This window comes from Lutra lutra, chromosome 9 (genome assembly GCF_902655055.1).
Source record: "Lutra lutra chromosome 9, mLutLut1.2, whole genome shotgun sequence".
NCBI lineage: Eukaryota > Metazoa > Chordata > Mammalia > Carnivora > Mustelidae > Lutra > Lutra lutra.
In genome coordinates, this window is record NC_062286.1 from 6,495,838 (window position 1) to 6,519,383 (window position 23,546).

At 48.6% G+C, this 23,546-nt stretch overlaps 1 protein-coding gene across 1 annotated transcript in view; it reads left to right on the forward strand.

The window, feature by feature from the left end:
• ASAP2 (ArfGAP with SH3 domain, ankyrin repeat and PH domain 2) overlaps positions 1–23,546 on the forward strand; it is a 169,785-nt gene that overhangs the window by 112,487 nt on the left and 33,752 nt on the right. Inside the window, 6 exon segments of the mRNA XM_047744070.1 lie at positions 8,640–8,743; positions 8,836–8,905; positions 14,138–14,225; positions 18,884–18,932; positions 19,015–19,181; positions 21,313–21,446. Coding sequence (XP_047600026.1) covers positions 8,640–8,743; positions 8,836–8,905; positions 14,138–14,225; positions 18,884–18,932; positions 19,015–19,181; positions 21,313–21,446 — 612 coding nt within the window.

Consider the following 23,546-nt stretch of genomic DNA (forward strand, 5'->3'; position numbering starts at 1 on the left):
CATAATCCCCTTCCTTGTACATAAAGGAATGTATCTAAATGTATAGCTAGTCAATTTCAGATAAATAATGATTAAACTACTTAGCAGAGCGTGAAGGTCACGGTGGGCAGTTTGCTATGCTCAATTTTAAGTTCCTGTACTAAAACTGAATATTGTTGTTTCTCTCCCAAATGCATTTACCTTTGTGACCGAAGTCTAGGAGAGTAAGTAGTTCAGCATTTTAATCAATTGGAGAGTTTTGCATGCTTTCTTCGTGAATTTAAATTACTTCCTTCCATGCATACATTAATAGCCAGTAGCATTTTTAACCCACTGAGCCACCCAGGCGCCCCCACCAGTAGCATTTTTAATTTTAACCCTTTCTGTGGGTTTTATTAAAGGGTAAAGAATTTGGATTCACAAATACTACTGAATGGAAAATTTCCAAGTTTGAGGTTTATACATTTGCTGTTGTCCCTTCCTGGAAGCAGAGTGACTCACCCCTTCCCTCCCCTTCCGCTACCTAGCTGAATTCTTCATGTGCTTCTGGAGACCCCCTCTGCTCACCCCAGCCCCGGTGATCTGAGTTCCTGTTCTTTCAATCAGGACAGACTCCTTATGGGTTATTGGCTGTATCTTCAAGTGCACCGATGCTTTTTCTCTAGCTAGACCTTGAGCAGCTTGAGGGTGCCCTCCTGCCTTCTGTGCCTCGCCGGCCATCGCATTGTGGGACCATATTGCTCATTTACTAGGCTTTCGATGGACATGAGTCAGCTAAGTGAGGTTGGCAGATCAGTCGTATGTGAGTGCTGGAAATTACCCGTGGGATGGTGGCTTCCCCCCGGTCTGGAGAATATAGATCCTGACACTTTAATGCTCCCAAAAGTGGGCAATAAGCAGAAGAATAAATGGAAAAAGAGATCTTGGAGTATGGAGAAAATAGTGGCTTAGATGTGACTAGAAGCGTTGATGCTGCTGTGGGAGCCCCAGCGCTGTCAGAGCAGCCAGCAACCCAGCACAGCTCTTGGGGGCGCTGAGAGCCGCTCTGGTCTGAAGAGGAACACCAAACCCACAAAGCCAAGCTCAAGTTTACAATAGAGGAGAGCAGAGGCTGGAGTTGAATGGTCCTCTGGGCACAGTACAAAGGCCATGTTTACTTGGGCTGAGCCGAATTAGGAGGTTTGGGGAAATTTCCGCCTGTCATCAGCTGCTAACTTATGGCTTTGCAGAAAAGTGTAGCAAATCCACCAGCACACACCAGAAGTCTTTACGGTTTGTGGAGTTCGTGTGTTTTTGTTGACCAGCCCAGCTGCCCACAACTGCCCAGAGGGATCCTAAGAACCTTCTTTACTGCTCCTCTTCAGCTTTCGCCCAAAGATGGAACTCTCCAGTCTCCTGCCCGTGGTTGTGTCGTACTGGTTGTATTAATCTCTGCATTGCTTTTTGATGATGGTATTCCATAGATCGGATGGTCTTTGAACACAGGCACCGGGAAAAAGGAAATGTGGATAAGTGGAATTTTATATATTATTAAAGACATTTTACGATTGAGGTCCCGTCTTTTCCCATTACAGCAAGAATTCTCTCCTTATTTAGCTCTCATTCCCTTTATTTGGATTCTCTCTCTCAGACTTAGAAAGCTGAAGGTGTTGATAGTTTTTATTGAACGTTGACAAAAATTCTTGCTGCATGATTTCAGTTCACGGGTTGCCTGGGTGGCTCCGTCAGTTAAGCGACTAAAGGATTTCAGTTCATGTGAATTAGGTAACATGCCCCAGGGAGACTGCACTGATGATTGGTGGGAGCCGCTCTCCGGTTTCCTTCCTGTGGGTCTCAAACCTCAGTCATGTGGTCTTTGTGAAGAACGTGGCTCTTGTATATGGCGGCTTTGGGCTGTTTCTCATTGTCACATTTTGGGAAGAAGACTGTGCCGTTAGGATCCCGGTGCCCCCATACCTCCTGGCATTCGTATTTTTCGGTATTTGCTGTCTGTGAAGAAGATTGTGATGTTTGATTTTTGCACTTTTATTACGAAATTTTTGGGGCTTATAGAAGAAATACCTGTGCAGTAAATGCCTATATATGCATCGTAGTTTTTGTTTGTTTGTTTTTTGTTTTTTAAAGATTTTATTTACTTATTTGACAGACAGAGATGGAGGGGGAAGCAGGCTCCCCGCTGAGCAGAGAGCCCGATGCGGGGCTCGATCCCAGAACCCTGGGATCATGACCTGAGCCGAAAGCAGAGGCTTTAACCCACTGAGCCACCCAGGCGCCCCTGTGCATCGTAGTTTTAACACCTGGGAAAGTTAAAGCCGTCCAGTACTGCTCATTCTTGCATGAGCCTTCTCTGCTTCCCCATCCACGTATGTCCCGTCTCAGTGGAGTCCTATGGACAGATTCCACTGCAGTGCTGGCAGGTTCTCTGACAAAACCTCACTGTCGGTGTGTGGCTTCTCTGCTGTTCGCTGTTGAGAACCCAGACTTATGCCTCTTGTGGGAGGGCTCGGCCTCTGGGAGTGGGTGTTGGTAGGCCAGAGGGCTGACACCCCAATGATTTTCCCACTCTGGACATCTCAGGTGTGGTCTCTCTTTATGTCAGCTTTAGGCTCCCCCCTTTTCTCTCTCTCTCTCTCTCTTTTTTAAAAGATTTTATTTATTTATTTGAGAGAGGGCAAGCACAAACTGAGGGAGGCACAGAGAGAGAAGCAGGCTCCCCACTGAGCAGGGAGCCCAATGTTCGATCCCAGGACCTTGAGATCATGACCAGAGCTGAAGGCATACGCTTAACCGACTGAGCCACCCAGGGCCCCCTGTGCTCCCACTAGTCAAGTGTCCCTGTCCTGTAGGGATGTGTTTGAACAGTACGTGCTGTCCAGGGAGCATAGTTCTGTGACGGCCAGAATTTGCTTCTGGCTCAGGCTTTTCTGGTGTAGGCTCCCGTATCTTATCATGCCTGAATCTGGCTTTAATCACACCCCTCCGGCCAGGTGTTCACTTCCTTGTCTCTCTGCCAAGCTCCCAGTGGCCTGACTGTCCTTCAGTTTGCCCTGCATGGAAGACTTGTTCATTGGTTACACATTCAACTCCCATTTTCTTCTCTCCCCTCTCTCTCTCTTTTTAAGATTTTACTCATTTTGGGGAGAGAGCAGTTGTGGGGAGGGAGCGGGAGAGAGCGTCTCAAGCGGACTCCGCACTGAACACGGAGTTTAATGCGGGGCCTCATCTCATGACTGTGAAATCGTGATCAGAGCCCAAAGGCTCAACTGACTATGCCACCCAGGCACCCTCAACTCCCATTTTCTTAGCATTTACTCTAGGCCAGGCACCGCACAGAGTAAGATAGATAACAGTTCTGGCCTCTTGAAGGGCATGCAGTCTGGGGGTAGGGTCAGAAACTTGGGGAGAGCTCCAGGGGTGGGGAGCTCCCAGGACAGGTATCTCCCCTGTGTCGGAGACGGGTGTGTGTGCCGGGCAGCTTCGTGTGTTGGGAATGTGGGTTTGGAGGGGATTCAGAGTCCGCAGAGTCCCAGCAGGTGGGGCAGGTGGGCCAGTGCTGAGCAGGATGGAAAATTCGCCTGCGAAACTGTCCAGCAGAGCAGAAGAGCATGAATTAACCGTAGGTCTTCACTTCCTACTAGGATGGCGTGGACCAAGTTACCTGATCCCCCCCAACACCTTGGTCCCTTCTGTGCAACAGGAATGATACTGTTAGGAGCCATCCAACCTCGGAGAGTTGTTACGAGGTCTAGAGCAGAGTCTCTATAAAGCACTCCACACATTGTCTTGAGAAATAGGTTGTAGTTGGTTCATTCATTTAACGGAGACTGTGCTTATAGATGCTGAAGAACCCTAGTGAACCAAGAAAATAAGTAATTCCCACACTTGGTGGTTGCACAGTGATGGAAGTTGGGGTGTTGTCTCTGATAGGCCGTCCTTCGGCCCACTTGACGCTCCTCCCCACCCTGACTTAGGAGCCACCCCACCCCAACCTCCAGTGATCGCCCCCACTCCTGATCCCCGGCTCTCCTGCTTCCCCGACTGCCTGCCTCCACACACCACTGCCTGTCCCCTCGCAGCATCAGAGTCTGTCTGTGTTTCAGCCATGCCTGCTTGCCTCATTTCTGCGGTTTTTCCAGGCACTTGATAACTGCGACTAGAATCCAGACAACAGGCCGCGGGCAGCTGGGCTTAGTCCACAGGTGCAGCGGGAGTCTGAGAGGGGAGAAAAGCGTACTTGCTGGAGCCCACGCAGCAGTGTCAGAGCCTGGATTTGAACCCTTGTCTATTCCACTGCAAGCCTGTTCCCTTTAGCCAGGTTATGTGACTTTAATAACACCACGTATCAGACAGAAGGTTCTTAAAAAATACCCAGAGATAATGGAGAACGTGTGGGAGTGAGATTTGAAAGTGCTGTTCTTAGACCGTGGCTTGGCGCCTGCCTAGTAAAGCCTCCAGCTCCTGGTTGTGTCCGTGAGAGTGGGCCACCTGTTGTGCCCTGAGAAGGTGCCTGGACGTGTGTGGGACATACTTGGACATTACCGCTCTCCCTTGGTAGAGAAACTTTAAGCATCCAGGGGTGACTCCTTGGCAATCCGTTCATCACAAGAATTATCTGAATACAGACTTTCTAAGAGGTAAGACAGATAAAGTGTGTGAGTTTGTTTTCATTTTTAAGATTAATTAATTATTTATTTATTTATTATCGAGAGCATGAGCGTGCACATGACCGGGGGGAGGGGCAGAGGGAGAGGGAGAAGCAGACTCCCTGCTGAGCAGGGAGCCCAATGTGGGGCTCGATCCCAGGACCTTGGGATCATGACCTGAACTGAACCAGACACTTAACCGACTGAACCAGCCAGGCGCCCTTAAAGTGTGTAAGTTTTTATGATGTTCTAGGGTTTTGGGATCTCAGGGTTACTTCTGATGTAATGAGTAAACCTTTATGTGTATAACATACGCAATGTCATCATTCTTTTTTCCCCTGTTCCTCAAATATTAAATCTGCTGCTAATCTGTCTTGGCAGGACCCATATGTAACACTTCATATGGCCACATGAACCTTAGGGTCACGGATGGTTCCAAGTCTGAGAACTTGCAGGGATGTCACAGGATAGAGGATATGTGCCTTGTGAGCATCCAGAAAATGCCCACTTAACCTGTGTGATTTAGAAATACGGACAGTCTCCATGTTGTAAGACTCGCTCAGTCAAGCCCTAGGCTTCCTTGGCTTTTCTAGGGAAGTGCAGAGTGTGATGGATAGGCTCCGAGAGCCCGGGTAACGTGGATAGCCCAGCCCCCAGCCACTTGCCTCTCTGTGTGTTAGATTTTTCTTTTCCTCAGAAATACAGGCTCTTTTCTCTTGGATTATATTTCATTGAGCTGCAGTCTTGGTTATGTGAAAACACAGACTTCATTTGTCGCCCCTTTACCTGGTCAGTTATTGTATAAAATACCTGTATGAGCAGGTGAAGAGAGGCCGTTTTTGTTGGCTTACCTAGAGGTCACCTTAAAGATGCTGAAATAATTAGTTCTAAAGCAGATTCAATTTCATGTCAAACAGATTACTTTCCTCTTACTTACACATTTTAAATTGCACAGCTGCAGACTTGCTTCCATGTTTTAATTGATTCAGGAAATGCCTAGTGCAAAGAATAAAACCATAATTTCTTCCTTAAAGTCTCTGGAGAAGGGTCTGATTCTGCTGAAGAGAGGAACGCCCTTTATCCTGCTCACAAGGCCTGTGAGTGTCCTGATTAATATGCTTGGCGTGAGCACTTCCAGCAGTGTTGTCACATGACTCCCCACTCACTTTGTGCAGGGCTTTTTTTTTTCTCCCTAAATCAATAGTCGTATTTCTTGGTTGTGCAATTTAGTCTTTTGACAGGTTTATTTTTAGTCTTTCACAGACATTTGTATAGGTGAGCAACTTCTCTGTTTCTCCTCCACCGCTTTTATTCCCACTAGTACTTAAAGCTGGGTTTGCTCTAGATTTCTAGTGCTAACATTCTGCCCTTTTGAGAGAATGTGGAAACTGGCACCGTCCTCACCTGATGAATGAGTTGTTTGCCCTGGTTGTCTGGAGGCAGGAGTGCTGTGTGAACTCTCTGTGAAAAATGACGACATTTCTCCTGTTTTGGGGTCTGTTTGTTTAGGCTTTGTTCTCAATTCAATAATGGGAGGCTGAGCACATCATTTTTTTCTCAGATCAAGATTTTCTTTTAATTTTCTTATTTTGCAGAGTTGTCCCATATATATTTCACAGTCCCATATATATTAAAAAAAAAAAAAAAAAAAAAAAAAGCCTGTGCTAGACAGACCATGTTCATGGAATGGAGGACTTAATGCCATTCAGATGGCCACAGCCCCCGGACTGATTGGCAGATTCAGTGCCATCCCTGTCAAACTCCCCTCTTCCTTTTTACAGAAATTGACAAGCTGATTCTAAAAACTGTAAGGAAATGCAGGGGACTGAGAACAGTCCAAACAGTCTTGAAAAAGAACACAAGTCGGAGGACTCACACTTCCTGATTTCAGAACTCACCGTAAAGCTGTAATAATCAAGACAATGTGGTACATTATGGTGACTAACATAACACAGTTTAAAAAAAAAAAAGACAATGTGGTACTGCCTCAAGGACAGACTTACTGATAAGTGAAACAGAATTGGGAGTCCAGAAAGAAACCATTAGACATATGGCCAGTCGATTTTTCAACATGGGCACTAAGACAATTCAGTGAGGAAAGAACAGTCTTTTCAACACGTGATGCTGGGACCACTGGATGGACACAAGCAAAGGAATGAATGTGGATACCTATCTCACACCATAACCAAAAATTAACTCAAAATGGATCCGAGACCTAAACGTAGAGCTGAAACTCAGATTCTTTTTTTTTTTTTTTAAGATTTTATTTATTTGTCAAAGAACGAGAGAGAGTGAGCACAGGCAGACAGAATGGCAGGCAGAGGCAGAGGGAGAAGCAGGCTCCCTGCCGAGCAAGGAGCCAGATGTGGGACTCGATCCAAGGATGCTGGGATCATGACCTGAGCCGAAGGCAGCTGCTTAACCACTGAGCCACCCAGGCATTCCATGAAAGATTCTTAGACAAAAACATAGGTATAAATCTTCATGACCTTCGAGTAAGTCAGGGTTTCTTAGATGTGACATCTAAAGTCCAAATGATGAAAGAAACAATAGACAAATTTCATCAAAATTTTAAAATGCTATGCTTCAGAAACCTTTAAAACTATCAAGAAGTCAGGGGGCTTGCTGTTGTCTTCAGATAAAAGTGGAACTCTGACTCAAGTCTGTCTGTCTGTCCCTTCTAGCCCTTGGCCTACTTTATCTTAGCTACGCTAGCTGTCCTGGTTTCCTAGAGGACGACCACAGCTGCCACTTTCCTCTCCATGCCTTCATGTCTTGAACATGCTCTGCCTTGAACACCCTTCCCTTATTCTCCTCCTCCTCTTGCTTTCGTCTTGAAAACTCCCTCTCTCCAGACTCCTGCGGCTTCCTCCACTTGGCCCTTCACTTCTAGAGTGTTTGTGTTCTTGGTTGGATCACATTGACTGTCGTGCATTAATTCTTTCTTCATTCAGCAGTGCCTGTTTCCCCAAGGATAGTGGAGATGAGACAGTGTCTCAGGAGATCCTCTGGTGAGGGCACATGGAAGGAGCATCGAAGGGGACATTGGAATTCCCTTCCATTCTCCTCTCTCGCCCTAACAGGCTCTGCATCTTAACTAAATCACTTATGTTCATCATGTTTCTTTTTCCCGTGTTACAAAATGGAGTGGGTGGAAGCTTCTCAGTAAACAGTTGGCCTGTGAACTCTGTTCGTGTTTTGCTCCCCCATTTCCTTATGTCTGCCGGAATTTCCAGTGCTAGTATGGACAGCTCCTTTCCACACTTGGCTTGGGGCTTCGGATATCATCTGTTCAATAGTTGAGCACCCACTGGATACCCAGGGTTTCATTGACAGTCCTTGGCCTTGAGAAGCTGAAGACTAGAGTTTCCAGTTGGGGCAGACTCCGCCAGATTCTCTGCTGGCCAAGGGAACAGTCTACCCGCTGAGGCTGAGGCAGTTGGGTTCAGTGCTTCAGCCCCTCTGCTGGGTCGATGGGTCAGGAAGGGAATATGGTTCAATACTGTTATGTACCAGGTGTTCGCATGTGTTCTCTTACTCAGGCCTTACTCTAGTTACCATTTTACTGGGTATTGTTTTCCTATTTTCCAAGGAAGAAAGTGAGGCAGGGAGCTTACGTAACTTTCCTAAAAGTAAGAGGCAGAAACATTGGGGATTTTTCTTGCCTAAACGTGCTGCCTTTTCTAACACATCTGTTACCTTTCTTGTGGAGGCTGCTTTTGCTACACCAAGAGGTTCTTGCCATTATCAGGGACTTAAATCTCATAATTAAGTAAAATCCGTAACTTCCAAATGGCTCATTCTTCATCAGCCATTTGGGGGATGCTGGTTTGACATTCACTTCAGCCTCACAGGTGGCATTAACGAATTCCTGGGTATGAGTTTTATGTCCATTTTTCTTTTGGTGTGCCGATAGGTGACATTTCAATAGTTAAAAAAAAAAAAAAAACTTAAGGACAGCTTTTTAAAAACTTGGAATCTGGACAGGATTAAAAACAACTTCTCGACCATTTTTAGGATTCGCAGCTTCGCCAGAGTACAGCCTATAGTTTGCACCAGCCTCAGGGAAACAAAGAGCACGGGACCGAGCGGAACGGCAACCTGTACAAGAAGAGTGACGGGTAAGTGACCCTGTGGCTGGAGGTTACGTGCGTGAGGATCTCCTGTGTCCGAAATTGCTCAGCTCTTTTTTTCTCCCCCATTTATCTGTAAGGATCCGAAAAGTGTGGCAGAAAAGGAAATGTTCGGTTAAAAACGGTTTCCTGACCATATCCCACGGCACCGTAAGTATTCTCTCTTAATCGTGGGCTGCTGCAGTGGGGTGAGGGGGACGACAGCCTCTGGGCACGGTTTGGCCTTGACGATGCCTTTTAAAGCCCTCCCTGCTTGGGGAGCATGTCTGGGGTCCTTCTTGACGTGGGGCACCTGACCCCTGTTGATGCTGTTTCAGCCGGGAGAGCCTTGTGTCCTTGCCTGCCTGACCTGGTCTGGCGGTCTTCGTTTAGATGCCGGTGGCTTCCAGAAACACACAGTCCCCCACTTCCCAGGTGTTTTTGTCTCTGGAAATGGAACATCCCACTTGGGAAGATTCCTCCTTTTCCATGAGAGGGGAAGCGTTTCAGTAGTCAGTACTCTGAGATTCCGAAATCTAAGAAACAGAGATTTCAGTCACGTTATTGTAGCAATGTAACACGCTGCGCCCAACCTTAAGACCTTTTTCTGTCATCCTGTGTGTAAGAATCTTTGCAAGAAACAGAGGCCTCTATGTGGGGCCTATTGATAGACCAATCAGTCTGAATAAAATGATTTCCTAATCTACCTTTCAGACCAGGGATTTTAACCAGTCACAGACATAGCCGTTCATACCATGGTGCTGTTTCCCACAGTGGCTCAGCCGTGTCCTCACCTTACTGGTAGGATAGGATCTGAGAAATACCACGGAGGCTAGGAGACATTTTTGAAATGGTCTAAAGGCTGCGCTGTTGCTGTTTTGGTGCTGATGAGAACACTGATGGTGGCCGGCATTTCTGTTCCCCAAGCAGGAGGCCTGGTACTTTGTGCATTCGAGCAGCCCCAGACCTGTCACGGGATTGGAGATAACCCCGAGTCTTTGTCATCCCCCCCATCCCCCGTTCCTACCAGTTCCCACCAGTTCCCCTGGTGACAGGCAGAGCCGGGCAGGAGCATAGCTGTAGACAGGTCTCGGCTCAACGTGGGTTCCAGAGAAACAGCTCTTCTCGTGACTCGTGTGAGGAAGCAGAGGAGAACCCACGTGAGGCAGGAGCTGCAGCCTGGGTTATGTCCCACTGGGGGCCCCTTCGTTCTCACAGACTCCGCGTGGGGAGGAGAGACCAGGCCATAGCATATGTCCAGTGTCTGTAGGCATATCTTGGGACCTGTGGTCTAGGGATTGAATGTGTCTTTTGCCTGGGCAAATAGAGATCGTGTCTCTTTTCGAAAGACCAGCCTTCGCTGGCCTCCATCATGGTCGTGACATCACTCCCCGGGCTGTGCACTTTGGGTCCTGAAGTGACGTTCTTTCCGTGGAGACGTACGCCGGAACGCTGGGGAGGAGTGCTCAGGCCACGGGAAGCCGGTTTATCTAGTCACTGTGCCGCTTTAAAATTAAGACCACAGACTGGATGATGGCCAGGTTCCCTCCCTGCTCCAAATGCCTGATTCTGCACCCTGCTTTCAAATGATGGTTTTCTACTCAGTTGTTGTTTTAATTCAGGTTTATTGCCTCCATGCAGAAAATTTCACAGACTAAGACCAAGTTTCATTTTGTGCCTGTTTACAGCTCTTAAGTCATTTGGGTGTATTTGCCTCATTAAAGCATTCTGCTAGACCCAGGGCCTCGGCCTCAGGCAGTGAGCGATTCTCCCTCCGAGACAGAAGTGAAAACAGGCCTAGGAATCCTTTGCTCGCAGTGTGAGCTTGGGCTCACAGCACGTGCATTACTTGAGTTTCTCTAGAAGACACAGAGGCTCCGTTTCCTTTAAATGCCAACGGGTCACTCCCATGTCGGGCAGATGATACGGTTACAGCCAGCTTTACCAGCGGGCCCACAGCTCACCTTGTCACACACCTTTCGTATTTAACAAACGCTGTGTGTTTAGGAGGGGGTCCCTCTCAGGAATCTGTGCGCGCCCCATATGACTCACCCTGCCCTTCGCAGACTGGGCTGGGAGCTGTGGGAGCAGCCGTTGCCTCTGGCCTTTGGCCTGGCCAGGAAGATCAGAGAGTTACTGGAGCAGGAGCTCTGCATACGCCACAGCGCTGTCCTTCTCTCCTTCTTCTGTGTGCATTCTGCACACTCTGGAAGGGGGGATTCCCCCCAACCCCGCACACATGCACACACATGTGTGCCACTGCGCCCACACGGTGTTCCCATGCAGCGGTGTGAATTCGCCTCTGCCAAGAAGGGGGTTTGAGAGATGCCTTTTTGTTTGATTTGGTTTGGACTTGGCTCCTTGTGTAACTTACCTTTGTAGCCAGCATCTCCCTGACTGGCTAATTTACCATCAGGGGAAAAGGGCAATTGTTCAAAGACCTGATCAAGTAAATGGGGACCTGAGAGCAGTATCTGGTGCTCAGCGGAGAATCAGATCTTGACGCAGCAGAAGCACAGGGTGGGTTTGCACTGTTTGGAAAACCAGTTTCTTCCCAGGAAGCTGGCAGCCTTTGGGAAGAAAGACTGTTGTGTTCTGCATTCTAGCAGAGGGACGGTGATAACATCCGGATGAATTCAGTGAAAGCTGTAGTTGGTATTCCCCATTAGCCAAGATTAATTGTGTTTTCTGGCACTGGGAAGAAGGGATCCTTGGGACCAAATAACTAATTGAGTATCATCTTTGCCAAGTGCATCCCTTTGCCACACTGCCAAAGGCTGGGGTCTTTTTAAACTGGAAGAAATGTCCCCTGGTTCTTGGGTAGTCTCATTTTTAGTTTTAATGATCATCAGTCATGAAGAACACAGACTTCCTATTTTAAGCTTGAGAAATTGGGAAAAAATCGAATAGCATTATTAAAATGAGAGGAGCTCTGATAATCATTGCCTTGAGTCAAATACAAAAGTCTTTCCTGCTCCTTCCTTTCTATGAAGCCAGAGCTTTTCAAATTAAGCTCTCAAAGAGCTCTGGTGTCTGCTGCATTAGGTAGAACTCTTCTGTAGCCGAATTCAGTGATGACCCCATTTCCCCCAACCTGCAGCCGGAGAGGGAATTGGAAGGAGAGCATTTCCTCTATTTAAAAATTTCCTCCCCTAGATTTTTCCTCACGGCTTTGGTGTCAGCTACCCCTTACCCTGGATGGACAAACAGCAAACCATTATTCATGTAAAACAGACTGACACTGAGCAGGATCAGCCGTTGTAAGATTTGGGGACCTGCTCTGACAGCTGTTACTTTGAACTTGGAGCTACCTTCATGCCTTTAGAGTTCTTCCAGTTCACATAGAGGCACTGAATATCTCCCCATGCCTTGTGGTGTTTGTACGCTGTGAAGGACAGTCTGTCATGGATGGTAGGTGTCTTGGTAAGAATGAGCAGCTCTCCCCGGGACCCAGGGAACATGAAGGAGGACAAGTTAGAGGGCGCTGTGCTGCCTCGCGGCAGTGGAAGGTGTGCACAGGTATGTCCAGGCCCGGGCCTCTGCTTTCCACGGAAGGCCAGGAGCTGCAGTGAAGAGCTTGTGCCCTGAGCCCGGGCTGCTTGGCTCAGGTGTTGCTTCGCTGCCCCCAAACTCTGTAAGGCCCATCCTGTTCACCAGTCTGTCACCAGCCCTGTGTATATACCAGTACCTGTGCCAAGCCTCGGTGGACACCAGCAGTTTGCAACTAGGTCAGGAACGTCTCCTAGATGCATACCCATAGTTGTGTGATCACAGGAGGCGATGGGTAGACACGTGCTTTATGTGGTAAAGTGCGTGGTTGCATCGTGGTCTGGTCTCCCACTTGGCGCTGGAGAAATACATCGTTCGGTGTATGGGTTCCGGGATGAGCCAGGTAATTCTGTTGGTGAAGATCCAAAATTGGATTGATGGTACTTTCACTCGGAATTGTCGAAGCTTGCAGGATTGGATAGAGCTTGAAGCCTTTTAATACTGATTTCTGAAGGTCCAAGGCTTCTGTGAGGCGTCGCTGACTGCAGAGTATATCCAGTGAATTTCATGTAAGAGATGAGCCTAGAATGGCCACCGACCAGGAGAGTCTGGTCCACCCTGTTTACCCAACTTCTGCTTATCCCACCTTCCTTTTTATCAAACCCAAACTGTTCTCATTGCAAGGATCCGTCCTCTTTTAACAGCGTATGCTCCCTTACACCTCCTCTGTGAGTTTAGTGGAAAGGGGTCCATAAATGAATGAAGGTCCCACAGGTCTGCCAAAATGTGAGCTCATTTGTGTTTCTCAACAAATCCCAAATCCAAGCTTTCGCATCCTATAAATGCGGCTGGTGGCCATGGTAGGGCGAATAAGAGGTTGAAATATTTGGCATTTTGTTTGATCTTTTCCTTCAGCAGCTTAGGAGGTGGGTGAGATAAGCCCATTCATATTTGGAGATTTCTCCAAGATTTCTGAGAGACATTTTACCATTCGCACTTTTTGTTTTCCTAAAATTATCTATTCTTTGATCTTTGCTTTTTTTGGACTAATTATGGTGGTTTGTAAAATTCCCATCTTGACATCTCTCTGACAAAAATGTATTATGATCTTTTGTTGCCAGTGTTTTGGGGGATTTGGGGGTACTTCCGTGAATTAGACGGGTTTTGTTAAGACTCAGGTGACAAATGGTTAGCATTTAGGATTATCAATCTGTTATCCGTTGTGACTTCAAAAAGTAAGGAAAATAATTTCTCTGTCATTTTTGTGCTATGAGATTTCTGTCCTTGGAAGTGAGTGTTTACACTCAGGAAGGTACTTCTAAGATCACCAGAAATTGAGCTGGGTGCCCAAGTCACCCAGCCAACCATCTGTGTCATCAGTAGGAGTTGGGACAGAATGTTTCAGAGCATTAGCTGTAGAGCATTTTGATCTCAGGGAGCCCACTGCCATCGACCTCAAAGCCAGCATCACTTGTCCCCTGGCCGGGTGGGTGGGGGAGCCACCAAGTATCCCTCACAAGAAGTGGCAGCTGCTTTTCGGGGGGCTGAGATTTAAGGGAATGCTGTGTTATACCTTCCCGCGTAGTCTGCCTTCTGCCAGCTGTCTTTGCAAACTAGTGGAAACTCTCCTCTTGTTATATATATTTTTAAAGATTTTGAGAGAGAGAGAGAGAGAGAGAGAGAGAGAGAGAACAGAGGCAGGGGGAGGGGCAGAGGGACAAGCCCAGCTGGGCACAGAGCCAGACATGGAGCTCGATCTCAAGACTGTGTGATCATGACCCGAGCCGAAGGCAGACCCTTAACAGACTGAGCCAGCCAGGCGCCCCGTGTTCGTGCTGCATTTTAATGAGAAACGATGCCCTGTGATTTTCCCTCCTTCCCACGCATATCTCCCTGTGTCTCTGTCTTAAACAGGCTAACCGGCCTCCTGCGAAGCTCAACCTCTTAACCTGCCAAGTGAAGACCAACCCTGAAGAGAAAAAGTGTTTTGACCTTATTTCACGTAAGTGTGTTTCTCAGGTGCTAGGCCACAGACAAATGATTTTCAGCTCTCTGCTCGGACATCAGTCCCGTTTCAGAGAATTAATTATCAAGGAGAAATGCCTTCATTTCAAGTGACAGACATGCTTCCTCTTTCCGCTCCTCGCTGTTTGCTCGCCGGGCCCTCCCGTTGAGGAGCTGACGTGGAGGGTGGCCCCGCTCTCCTCGTGGTCTCGTAAATTAGGAGATGACACTGGATCTCCTCACTTCACGGTCAAAAGGACGATTCTGTTGTCAGGGCTTCCGTGGTTTGGGTGATGTTTGAAATGCTGGATAGCTAACATGCTCAGGTCCCAGCAAAAACCTGGAAACTTTCATTTTTGAAATTGTCTGTCTTCCCCACCACAGGATTTGTCTTTCTGCTTCTGTATGCTTTTTTTTTCCCTGTGGCGTGCACAGAAGAACTGCTATAGAACCATCTGTTGTGACGAGTGTCTACTCAGCATCCCTAAGAAGCAAGGAAAGGACTAGTGTGTAATAATGGAAACAGGATTGGCCTTTGCTTGTGGCACTTTCAGGTGGTAGGATTACAGTCTGGGGGAAGGAAGAGGGCAGATCCCCTCTCAAAAGGAGGTCTTAAGGGATTTAGGCACAAGAGTTGTGTTTATAGAGGAAAAGTCTAGACCATGCATTTTCAGAAGGTGAGCACGGTCTTAATTGCCTCAGTATCCAGAGTGCGATGTGGCTGCTTTTTAAGATGTCTGCTGGATTATATTACTGAGGGCCAGGAAGGTACTTCCTCTATGAATTAGTGCTCACAGCAAGCTTAGGAGGGAATTATTACCACCTCCACTTCTCTGGGTGAGGAGACGGAGGCCTGTGGCCCTGCACCCTCGTACCCCGTTGTTCCTGTTGTAGTGTGCGCTGTGCTAAGTTGGAGGAGAGCCTTAAGTGGTATGATGTGTGGAAAGGGTTTGGGCATTGTTCCATCCTTCAGATTCTAGACTAATTTGTAAGATAAAAATGGACCTTATCCCACTTCAACCCCATGTCCCTCCTCAGTCTCGTGAGGGCCACATATGTGTTTACCCCTCTCTGCCCTCAGATCCTTCATCCACATGAGACAGTGGAAAAGTGTAGGACTGACTATAGTTTACAGTGGGATCGAGGGGCACCTGCGTGGCTCTGTGGGTTGAGTGTCTGACTCTTAATCTTGGCTTAGATCATGATCCCACGGTCAGGAGATTGAGCCTCACGTCAGTCTCCACTCAGTGGGGAGTCTACTCGAGACTCTTTCTCTCCCTCTCCCTGTACTCCCTGTGCTCGCTCGCTCTCTAAAATAAATAGATCTTTTAAAAAAAAAAAAAAATGAGGTTGCTCCTGGGGTTACCTGCCTCCAGAGAGTAATCGAGTTGTACGTGAAGGGAGAGAACTTGATGGCATAAGCTGATGTCAGCAAGTGACTGGGAACCACTTGGAGGCTTTAGGCCGATTCTTCTTCTGAAGCAGTGCCTCATGGTAAGCAGCATGTTGCCCTTCAAGACCTCAGGGGCACTTAGTAGTTAATGGAGCATGCCTGAGCTGCACGCACTTCCCTCCGCTTGCCCTGGTCCGTCCAGTGCCCCTGAGGGCCCCCTCTCCTGCCCCGCCACCACCATGAGATACATTTATTTCACTCTCGTAAACAACCCCAGAGCACTCCCAGCCTACACGTTTTTAAATACTGCTCAGGCCCTGAGGAGGGTCAGTAGATGGTAAGGGTGCCTCACTCCCTACCAGGCGTGAATTATTGCATTCCATGGACATGTGGGAAGGTGGGCCTGTGTAAATCTGGTTTCGTGTGAATGCTCCGGTGAGCCAGCATTTGCCAAGATCCCATGAGTATTTTGCTCTACTACCTAATGTATAATAAATGTCTTTGGGCAAGGGCTTCCTACCTCTAACACGCAGAAGGGCTTCCTGATTGGGTTTGAGGTGCTTTTGGAAATTTGCCAGTCTCTTGTCTTTCTTTGATAAAAAAAAGCTCTTGTTTCTTCTTCTTCCCACTGTCCTTCAGTGGGTAGAGTGAATTCCAATCCCACGAATTTTTCATCCTAGTTTTCAAAAGGTGTTACTCTCCTAGGAGTAGTTGTGGCGAAAATGCTTCGTCGCTGTGCTGCGTGGGTTTGGTTGTCCCAGAGAAGCCTGAAAGCTGGCCAGGAGTCCTTCAGGGAGACACTGCCAAGTGGTGAAGATGATTTCTTGAGCGTCCGGAGAAGTTTGGGGCTCAGGGTCATGTCTGATGGTGCCTGACTCGGGAAATGAGGCTGTCACCCTCTCTGTTCCTCCCCTGCCTGCTGGCCAGGCTAGTGGGACACGTAACACGAAGATGCGTTTGAGCTCTTGAGATGTTTGGGTGGTTGGGGAAATAAAAGTCAAGTGGCACGTTGGGCAGTGAGGAAGATACTTTAGCTGTGGTCTCTCAGGCCCCCAGAGTCACCCTCCCCCTGGGACGCCATCCTGAAATGACCCGGAAGAGTAAGGGACTGACAGCTGGGTTCAGTTGGTTCCCTGCAGGGCCCTCCGTTACCGTGCTCCCCCCAGCAGGCATTCCCCACTGGAGCCAGCTCTGACTGGGCCTGGGCTCCTCAAGGAGGGTGCTTCTGGGGCAGGGCTGGCCCTTCAGGAGTTAGCCCAGCTCTGTTGCCCTCAGATTGACCCCCCCCGCTTTGCAAATTCAAGTCCTGTGCCACTGTCTTCAATCACGTAGTCACCCTTGGCAGAATGGAAGGTGCAGGAGAATTCGGAGGTGACCTAGGTCAGCGCCCTGAATAGGACGGACCCACCTGGAGCCAGTGTCTTTCCAGGTCCACGTGCTGGGTCTTTGGCCGGTTGGAGCTCGAGCCTCAGGGAAAGAGGCAACCCTTCCTGGCCCCCAGCTACCATCTTCTCTTGCCTTTTCTTCTCTCTCAGAGTTGAAGCTGCTAGAAAATGTTCTTGAGTTCAGGAGCATCTCAAGCGTGTCTGTAGGAGGGAGTTCTCACTTGGGAGTTTTCATAGGCCGTTCCCCTGCTCCTCACTTGTTAGAATATAGCATTGGTCAGAGGAAATGGGCTGCTTCCCTGGCCTCCTTGACTCTCCTCCTTGAGCTGTGCCCATCTGGTGGGGAGACGACTCACTGAGAGGACACGGCCCCTGGCCTACCTGCCACCAGCACAGCTTTCCAAGAACTCTTAGACCCACTCAGCGTGGGGTGTGGCTCTGCCCCTCTGGGTCCCGCCTCTGGATGAGGCCGTTCCCATCAGGGCCGGAGGTGGGAGACGTGGAGGGGCCTTGCCCTCTCTTTCTAGCACTGGCACTTCCACATGGCTCAGCCTCTAACATCCGAATCCTGAAATTCAGTTCATTTTTCTGAACTCGAATCTGTTAAGTCCTGTCCCTCTCCCTTAGTGTCAGTAAAAGGGTGAAACTAGGTGGGAAGAAGCGAATGGGACCATCAATCAAAACCCTGATTCCTCTGCCACTGGCTGTGTTCGTCTTTGCCACTTACCCTCCATGGGCCTCGGTGTCCCTCCATCCAGCTTGCCCCGAGCTGTGCTCAGGACCAGCCTGCCCCAGGGCTGTGAAGACCACCACTGGAAGACTGACTGAGCTCATTCAGAGGGACCCGGAGGGTTCTGTGTGTCCCTAAGGACAGTCGCTGCTCTGTTCTCTGGAGAAGTTGGGTCTCCTCTCTTTTTTCATTCTGTTTGATTTTAAATTTAATTTTCCTTTTGGTCTTGGACTGACTGTAGACAGAATCCTTGTATAGCCCTCACCAGCCCCCGATGGCTTGTCTAGTGGTGCACAATTCGTGTTACCAGCCATGGTTACCTCTGTGGGAACCCGGAATTAACATCGCTGATGCTGTTCACGAGGAGTCTCACTGGCCTTTCCACGGGTGCTCTGGGACTCCCTGAGAGTCCCGCCGTCCGTTTTCACCTCCTCTTCCTCTGCTACAGGCTGAAGCAGTGTCAGAGCCTGCCCTGGCCTTCCATAATCTTGATACTTGTTTTGAAGAAGATTGATGGGTTTTTTGGTCAAATGTCCCTCAACGTGGGTTTCCCTGATGTTTGCCCACAGTTGGACTGAGTTTCTGCCTTTTTGGCAGGAATAGCACATCCCATGCCCCTCCTCTTTGCTCCGTGCACAGGGGTCAGCAGTCTGGCCCGGCCGTGTAGACACGGCTGTGTTTGCACACAGCTATGTGTGAGCTGAAGATCTCGTGTCCCGTCTTCGCTGGGCTGTTCCTCCTGCTGCTGGGCCCTGTAACACAGCCCTCCCACAGCCTGCTGGAACTTTCTAAGAAGGCCAGAAAACTTCTCAGATACTCAGGAGGGAAGGCTTTTATTATTCAAAGGGTTGTAACAGCTACTTCCGGAGGGCCTGCTTTGTAGCAGGCTTTTGAAAAGCTGTTGATGGTTTCCATCCTGGAATAGCTGCGGTTTGGAGGAACTGGAGTGGAGGACAGGGCAGGTTTGTGAATTGGGATGACAAAGCCATGATCCCCGAGAGCAAGGGCAAGCAAGGCACGGAAGGAAACGAGGGAGGTCTCACCGAGAGCTGCTGTTACTCCCGAGGTTAATTATAAACCGCTTCCTGCGGGAGTTGTGTGTGGATTACCGTGTGGCTCGCAACTGACCAACTCCTCTTGCCGCGCAGATGACCGGACGTACCACTTCCAAGCGGAGGACGAGCAGGAGTGTCAAATGTAAGTTCCTTGGAGGCGGGCCTTGGGGCCGGGACCTCATAGTCCTTGGGGATTTAACACAGCATTTCTATTACTTTTCTAGATGGATGTCTGTGCTGCAGAACAGCAAAGAAGAAGCTTTAAACAATGCATTTAAGGGGGACGACAATACCGGGGAAAATAACATCGTCCAGGAACTGACAAAGGAGATCATCTCCGAAGTGCAGAGGATGACGGGCAATGACGTGTGTTGTGACTGTGGGGCCCCAGGTGACACCCGTCCCCCTCCCTCCCCCCTAGCTCTGGTATAGTCACATCTCATTCTGATTCACAGGGCTCGAGGCTGCATCCTGGGCTGTGTGCAGACGGTGGGAGGGGAGGGTGGGAAGACACCTGCCTCCAGCCCCCGCCAAGCAGGGTGGCGCAAAGATGGCCCGATGGAGCTGAAAAGATTTAAAGCTTTTTGAGAAATGAAAACAGAAGCACAGAAGGCGGGTGAAACCAAGGTCATCCGCTCATTGTATTGGCTGCGAGGCCATGTGGGGGTGGCTTTTCCTGGGATTTACTCCCCCCTCCCTTTGTGCTACTTTGTAGAACTTGTGCAGCAGCTTTGAGCCTCTGTCTAGTCTGTGACTCCAGGAGAGCCACTTTCTTTGTTAGGTCTGGGTTTTCCTGTATGGAAGATGACGGAACCAGCATGGAGTGTTTTCAGGTCCTTTCCAGGTGCCACGTTCTGTGAAATGAGATGTTTCTTTCTGCATTTTTATGAAGCCTCTCCGGGGCTTCATTTTTTTTTAACCGACATAGAGCATCCTCGTAGATTTTAATAGCTAGCATTTTAAAAGCTTACAGAGTGGATTTCTTCTGATTAAGATGGAATGGTGCTGGGAGGTCGGGGGAGCTTTGGAATAGCTGTTTCTGGACATTTACAAAATGAGAAAGATCATGGAACGGTCAGTTACCTTTTCATTCATCTTATTCTATGAAAGTTCTTACAAAAAACGAACACAACAAAAATAGAGCAGGCAGTTGAGAATTGCCGGGAGGTTCCTGTTGCCCCAAAGGCCATATATCTCGGGGTAGTTTGAAGAACTCCCTCAGGGTCAGAGACCCAGGAAAAATTATGTTTTGGCAAGAGATGAGGCCAGCAGCGGTAAGTAGTGAATCGTGCTTTTTCTTAAGAAAAGATGAGGACAGTGCTGCACTTGGACATTGAAAACGCTCCCATAAAGAAGTCAAAGCTTTGTACATTTCTCTTTGCAAATGCTGAGACAAGACAGCTGACATGAAACTTGATAAAAGCAGTCGAAATGCACTCCTACCTGCCGAGAGGGTTAGAGTAGAAGGAAAAACACAGATGCCCAGGAGTATTTCCTAATGGATACAATGTTTTATAACTTGAACATTTACAAACAGAACTTGACAATAATCCGGTGACCCAGGTTATATGCTGTTTCCCTGCTGTGAGTTTCCAAGGGCAGCAGGCCGTTCCAAAGAGAGTGGTACTTTCAGGTTCTGATGATGTGCTCGAGTAGGTTTTATTTTGAATGCCCTATTTGCAATCTAGCTTTCATCTGTCGAGCACATCTTGAGAGTCTGCCGTGTAGCCAGCGCTTAGTAGGATGCCTCAGTGGGTAGGTAACTGCTCCAAGAAGCACAGTGACCAGAGGCCAGCATGGCCTTGGGCCTCGGGACAGGCGGGGCTGCCGTCTGGTCCCGCACACCCTCTAGCAAGGCCCTTCTTGTCGAGCCTTCTGAAGACACCTGTCCTGGTCACCCGCTGGTGCTTTTGTACTTGCTAAATGAATTCTATGTCAGTATCTGTAATTTCTGAAGCTCTTGCGATCAGAACTCCTCCTGCTGCCCCCAGTATGCTGAGCACAGAGTATGGCATCAGCACGTAGTAGGTGTTCTCCATCATTACTGTTAGCATTTTGCGAAGAAACGAATTTTAAATCTGTTCTCCATCCAGCACTAGACTGTGGTGTTTTTTTAAATCTCCCCTTTGCTAGTCTGACAGAGGTTGGCGATGGGCATGGTCGGTGTTCAGGAGAGCCCTCAAAGGCCTGTGCTCAGTAGAGGGCGCTGTGTGCCGTGTGTTCTTCCACGTGACACCTGTCCCCGGAAGTTCTTAATGAATGGAAGGGTGGGCAAGATGAGTACAGAATGAGTAAAGAAATGGAGGGATGGGACGAGGAGGGAGAGCAGACATGTGCACATGTGAGCATTGTGTGTGAATCGGTGCTAGTGCAGAGTGGATGGTGACTGAGAGCTCCCGCTGGGTCAAGGGTTGAGAAAATGCTCGTGCCCGACTCCACGTTCAGTAACTCTACAGGAAAAATGTCGTGACCCTGGGCCGCTACTTACTGCAAATTCCAATTTTCCCTGTTCTCTTTGGCAGATCCTACATGGCTTTCCACCAATCTGGGCATCCTGACCTGCATTGAGTGTTCTGGAATCCACCGGGAGCTCGGGGTTCACTATTCCCGGATGCAGTCCCTCACGTTAGATGTCTTAGGAACATCTGAGCTGCTGGTAATTCTCAAATCCTTGGTTTTGAAATGGAAATGAGTGAGCTGAAAGCTGAGTTTTTATTTTGGTTTCTTGAAATTCCACTGGGCTTGATGGTAGCTGATTTTTGCCAGATGGGTTTGGGCAATTAGAACCTTCTCAGCTACTGGGAGTGGAGGGCACTTGTTGTTGTAAAACTTGGTTCTTAATTGAATCAAGTGAAGTGAAACGAAGGCTGAGACAGTTGTAAGATCGTGGACTAGGGTGGTGGCGGTATCTAGCTCACTCTCTTCCCAGTTCCTTAACCGCATGCAGGACCGAAGCCCAGAGACAGTCAGGGACGCGTTCCCCCGGAGCCCCCCACAGATTCCTGCCAAGTCTGTGGTCATCACTCGGCTCAAGCCTCCAGTGCTCTCTTCCTCGGCCCCTTACTGTCGCCCTTTGGGGGAGATACTGGTCTCTGCTTTTACTGCCTTTGTTTCTAAGGAAGGCTTTCATTCGTGGTTCGGTGACGCACATAAGCGTACATCGGTACTGGGAGGCACTTTCTGTCACGTAACGTCCAGAGTTTTGAGACTGGCCATGCTGAGGAAAAGGCACATCACACGAGGTATTTGAGGCCACCTAAATGGAGCTTTTGTGAACTGTTTTCAGAGTCTGTAATTGCTGGTCGGAAGCAGTGTTGGAACTCTTGGTGTATGTAGCTGGGCCTTGGACGGTGAACGTTAGGTGGTTACAGATCGCCGTTGATTGTAATGAAAAGAGCCGTAGTCTTGACAGGAAATCAATTACTGTGGTCGGTATACCTCTCAAGGGGCTGTATGTTTTATTGATGACTACTCTGGAACCATCGTGTCTGAACTTAGAAGCCGTTTTGAACTATCTTGTCAAATCCTTGCAGTCTTTCCAGAGGATTCCTTGATGGTCTTGAAAGACAAAGTTGGGAGAAACGACTGTGAATTCTGGTCTCCCGGTTAGTAATGTCCCTGATGACTTCAAGGTTAGGACTAAGCTGGACTTGGCAAGACTCCAGCGGTGTATCCTAGGTTCCACCGTAGGGTTATTGTTAAGGTCATGGTGTGCTCCACCTACGTCTTACAGCCACGTGTGTCCAAGGGCTTGTATCCTGGGCAGGTGATGGTGGCATAGGTTTGAGATTCCCATGATATGTTTTCAGAGAAACACAAATTCTCTGGTCACCTCCAGTAGTTCTGTACCAGCATTGCTGGTTTTCTCAAAACGGTGGGAATAAGAGTTGCTTATTTCGTATGAGGACCTTCACAAAGCAATCGTTATATATTAGCTCATTTGCCTTTCACGACAGCCCAGTGACCTTGGTATTTATCCCCACTTTACAAGGGCGGGACTGAGGCTTAGAATGTTGCAATGTGCCCAAGGTTATATAGTTATTGAAGTGTAAGATCGGGGGCGGGACCCTTTCATCTGGTCCCAGAGCTCACACTTAACCTCTGAGCCGCCTGGAACATTAAATGGCCTTTGCGGAGGCGAGTCTTGGCATGTGGTAAGCATCACTGCCATCCCTCCTGTCCCTGTCCCCATCCCTGTGCCCAGCCAGTGTTGAACATCCTCTCCACATGATGTCAGTACTCCCACCATGGCCTTTTTGTCAAATCTGTGCCGTGGTCAGTAACCTGCATGAGTTACCGGCTCTGTGTGGGGGAGAGGGGCTCGGTGACGCACCCCGTATGGGGAGTCCCCCTCATATACCGTGGTCCTCAGTGACTTCAGAAACAGAGCAGTAAAATGATTCAGTGATGAGTTTTGACTGTACTTTGTTTTTAATATAATTTATGTCATGGTGAGTTTATATGATGTAATTTTACTGATGGCTCTCTTGAGCCAGTGGACGCCTGACCCCAGCACATCAGTTACATCTGCTTAACTGTGTCCCAGAATCTAAGCTGACCGCTTCGTGAGACTCTTGCCCACTAATCAGGAAAAGGCCAAGAAAGGTGGAAGAGAAGACGTTCACATCTCAGTGAAACGATGAGGTGGCTTGACACCGGGTTTGAATCCGGTTTCTCTCTCCCAGGGCCTCTGTCTACATGTGCTCACAGGAGTTTAACATTTGGGCAGATGTCAGCCCTGCCGGGGAACCATTAG